The 3,127-nt window shown below is 31.1% G+C and overlaps 1 protein-coding gene across 1 annotated transcript; it reads right to left on the bottom strand.

The window, feature by feature from the left end:
• Window positions 1-2,503: 2,503 nt before the first annotated feature.
• On the bottom strand, window positions 2,504-2,800 carry Smp_203750 (uncharacterized protein; the record flags this gene model as incomplete). Its single annotated transcript, XM_018789634.1, has 1 exon — window positions 2,504-2,800. One exon carries the CDS (start codon window positions 2,798-2,800, stop codon window positions 2,504-2,506), a length of 297 nt encoding a protein of 98 aa, XP_018655057.1.
• Window positions 2,801-3,127: the final 327 nt, after the last annotated feature.

Genomic DNA, 3,127 nt, shown 5'->3' with positions numbered 1-3,127 from the left:
TAAATTTTGACATAGTGAAAGTAAACACATAACAAAGACTATTAAATAAAATAATCTAATTTATAGATAGTCAAGGATTATACATAAATATGTTTTTCTGTTTACTTGTAAAGGTAGTAATCAGTTATTATCAAGTATAACTTATAATTAATATATTCATTTATTATAATATTAGTAAGCATGAAAGTAGTATGTAATAGCTTTTAACTGATGACAAAATCTGAAAGGGAATCACTAATGAATATCATTGCTAAAATGTAGAAGTGATATGTATTATTCAACTCCTTCAAATATCGATCAACATAATGTTTTGGTTTTGGGGGGGGGATTTCGCTTTCCCTATGTTTGTCTAAATAATCTCAAGAAATTTTCATGATTAGAATAAGGTTTACGGAGATTGTAGTAATTTTATTAGTTGAATTCATGAGTCGGTCTAAGCTGGACCACCATTGAGAACCTGGAAGCACTGGATGGTCGTTTTGTCTTAGTATGGAACTCCTCAATGGAAGTGTTCATCCACGGTCCCGCATGCAGGATCATCATGTGCTCACTGGTGACGGGCTCCAGGATGATTTCCTGGAGTTCTAGTGAGAGGCCGTGACCAGCAAGGTCCAATCCGTGTCGTATAGAGAAAGGTATCTACCTCAGACACTGGATAAGTGGATGCGCAACCATTCATGGATCGATTGAAGTTAGACATCAACACCGTTAGATGTCGGCCAACTAAGTGGTCTAGAGGTTAGGCATTCACGCGCGAGACCGAAAGTCCTGTGCTTGAGTTCCGCGTGTGGAATCATGGATGAGCACTGATGAGGAATCTCATACTGGGACGAAATGGTCGACCAGTGCTTCCAGGTTTCTAATAGTGATCTAGTTTATATTGAATCGTATATTCGACTACTAAAACAAATTTTTAGTCTTTAAACATAATGAACATAAACTTTCTCTATTTCATGAAAGGAATTACGAGGGACTCTAATTATTTTTTATCCAAGGTAGCATTAAAATATCAAAAAAAAATGAACATAAATTTGAAAACGATAAACTATAGTAACGAGATTGTTTATGTTGTATTTACAAAGCAAGAGTATTTCAGTCATTGTTAGTATCTTTGGTTTTTTACAAAATTATCAATAGTGAATTTCAAATATCCCAATTAAAATGATCATGAACTTGAATTGATCATGAATTAATAATAGCAGTGACCAGTGGAGTGCAAACCACGTCTGTCGTGAGATAGGAACTCACTGAAGACAATTGGTGAATGGTTGCTCAACTTCGTGGATCAGTTGAAGTTAGACATTAACACCATTGGATGCCAGCTCAGTGGTCTATCGGTTAAGGACTCTGGCTCGAGACCGGTTGGTCTTGGGTTGGAATCTCGCGAGAGCGGGTTCGTGGATGCGCACTGATGAGGAGTCCCATAACAAGACGAAACGGCCGTCCAGTGTTTCCAGGTTTTCCATGGTGGTCTAGCTTCAATTGACTCATGCTTTCAATTATAATGATTTAGTGTTTGTATTTTACCATACTGAGCTATGAATGATAAAATATGACCAGATTGCTATATATTTCGTTATGACTAGTGTAAAACATTGTATTATCATATAAATTATCTAAGTATTCATATTAATTAAGTAGAGATCTGTAGTTTAGACATATGGTACATGCAATAAATTATTAAGATAAATAAATAAAACTTTTTATTTATCATTAAGAAACTGACTTAAAATATTCAATAATTTTTTGTATATAGTTGAAATCATAAGTCAATTGAAGCTAGACCACTATGAAAAACCTGTAAGCACTGGACGGCCGTTTCGTCCCATTGTGTAACTTCTCAACTATATACAAAAAAAAAATCACTAAAAATCTCCACCAACAACCCCCTCCCATATTCAATAATTATTTATTATCTTTTATTTTTATTATTTTCTTTTTCATATATTCTCATTATGATTATTGTTGTTTTTTTTCTTACAATTAATTATTTCTAGTTTCAACTCCCTTCAATCTATTTGCTTATATTGATAATACTGTTTATGAAACTCAATATCTTTATCATTATTCATAATAATGAACAGATTCTATTGTTAAAACAACTAAATAGTAATGAAGAAAGTATTTTGTTAAGTTTCTTGTTGTTTTGTTTGTTGTTTTGGTTTTTTCTTTTAGGTTTGACGAGTTATTTAATGGGAGTATATCAACATTATTTATGAAATGAGCAGTATAAATTAGTCAATCAACATATAGGGACTCTTTCTCCCTCTCTCTCTCTGTGTATATCTATATAAACAGTTAACTGTATGTTTTCCATTAAAATCATTTACATGCATCATAGTTACATTTTTTTTCTTTATTGTTTATTAGGTAAAGAAAGTTTCTGTTTAAATCATTTTTAATTTATTTCCATGTGAAATGAAACAGGTGGTGATTTAATTATTTATTGTTTATTTTATTTTTATTTAAGTTTTTTCTTTTAAATAACCAACTGACTCATTGTTTAAATTGCTTTTTCATTTACGTATTTTTTTATTTTTTTATTTTTTTGAGAAATGAATTTTTCGTTTTTTTTCTTGTTTTTTTTTACTAAACACACACTGTAAAGTGAATCTAGAACAGTTGAATGTGATAGGTTTATTAAGCGGGAAGATAGAAGGAAAATTATGTGATTCCACTGGATATAATTACACTTGGTCTTTAAGCAATGTGTTGTTACTTTAGAGACGGTATACTCTTGAGTGATATTGATATTTCTATAACCATGAATTATACAAAGGTGATGTGCTTCATTTGACATGTTAATTCCTTTAAATTTTTCTTTTTCTAAATAAACTGAAGTTGATAGGGATTCTCATAACATAAACTCGTCATTCTAATGTATAGAAAGAGACCATAGTATCCGGATCCATGAAGAGACAAGACGAAATCATGTCAGAATTCATCTGTGTAAAGTACGACAAAAAATGCTGTAAAATACTTTATCAGACATATACATTGTACCATTTAAAAAGCTTTTTTTTAGTCGAGGTCGAATGCTTGATACTTTGTGAAAAGCTATTCTTATGTTAATTTTCGAATCTTAAAAGCTAAGGTTATAATTAAAACAGGAAATTTATATAAAAAC

This window comes from Schistosoma mansoni, chromosome W (genome assembly GCF_000237925.1).
Source record: "Schistosoma mansoni strain Puerto Rico chromosome W, complete genome".
In the NCBI taxonomy this organism is placed as follows: Eukaryota; Metazoa; Platyhelminthes; class Trematoda; order Strigeidida; family Schistosomatidae; genus Schistosoma; species Schistosoma mansoni.
The sequence above is the reverse complement of the archived record's forward strand: the minus strand, read 5'-3'. Positions and strand labels throughout refer to the sequence as shown.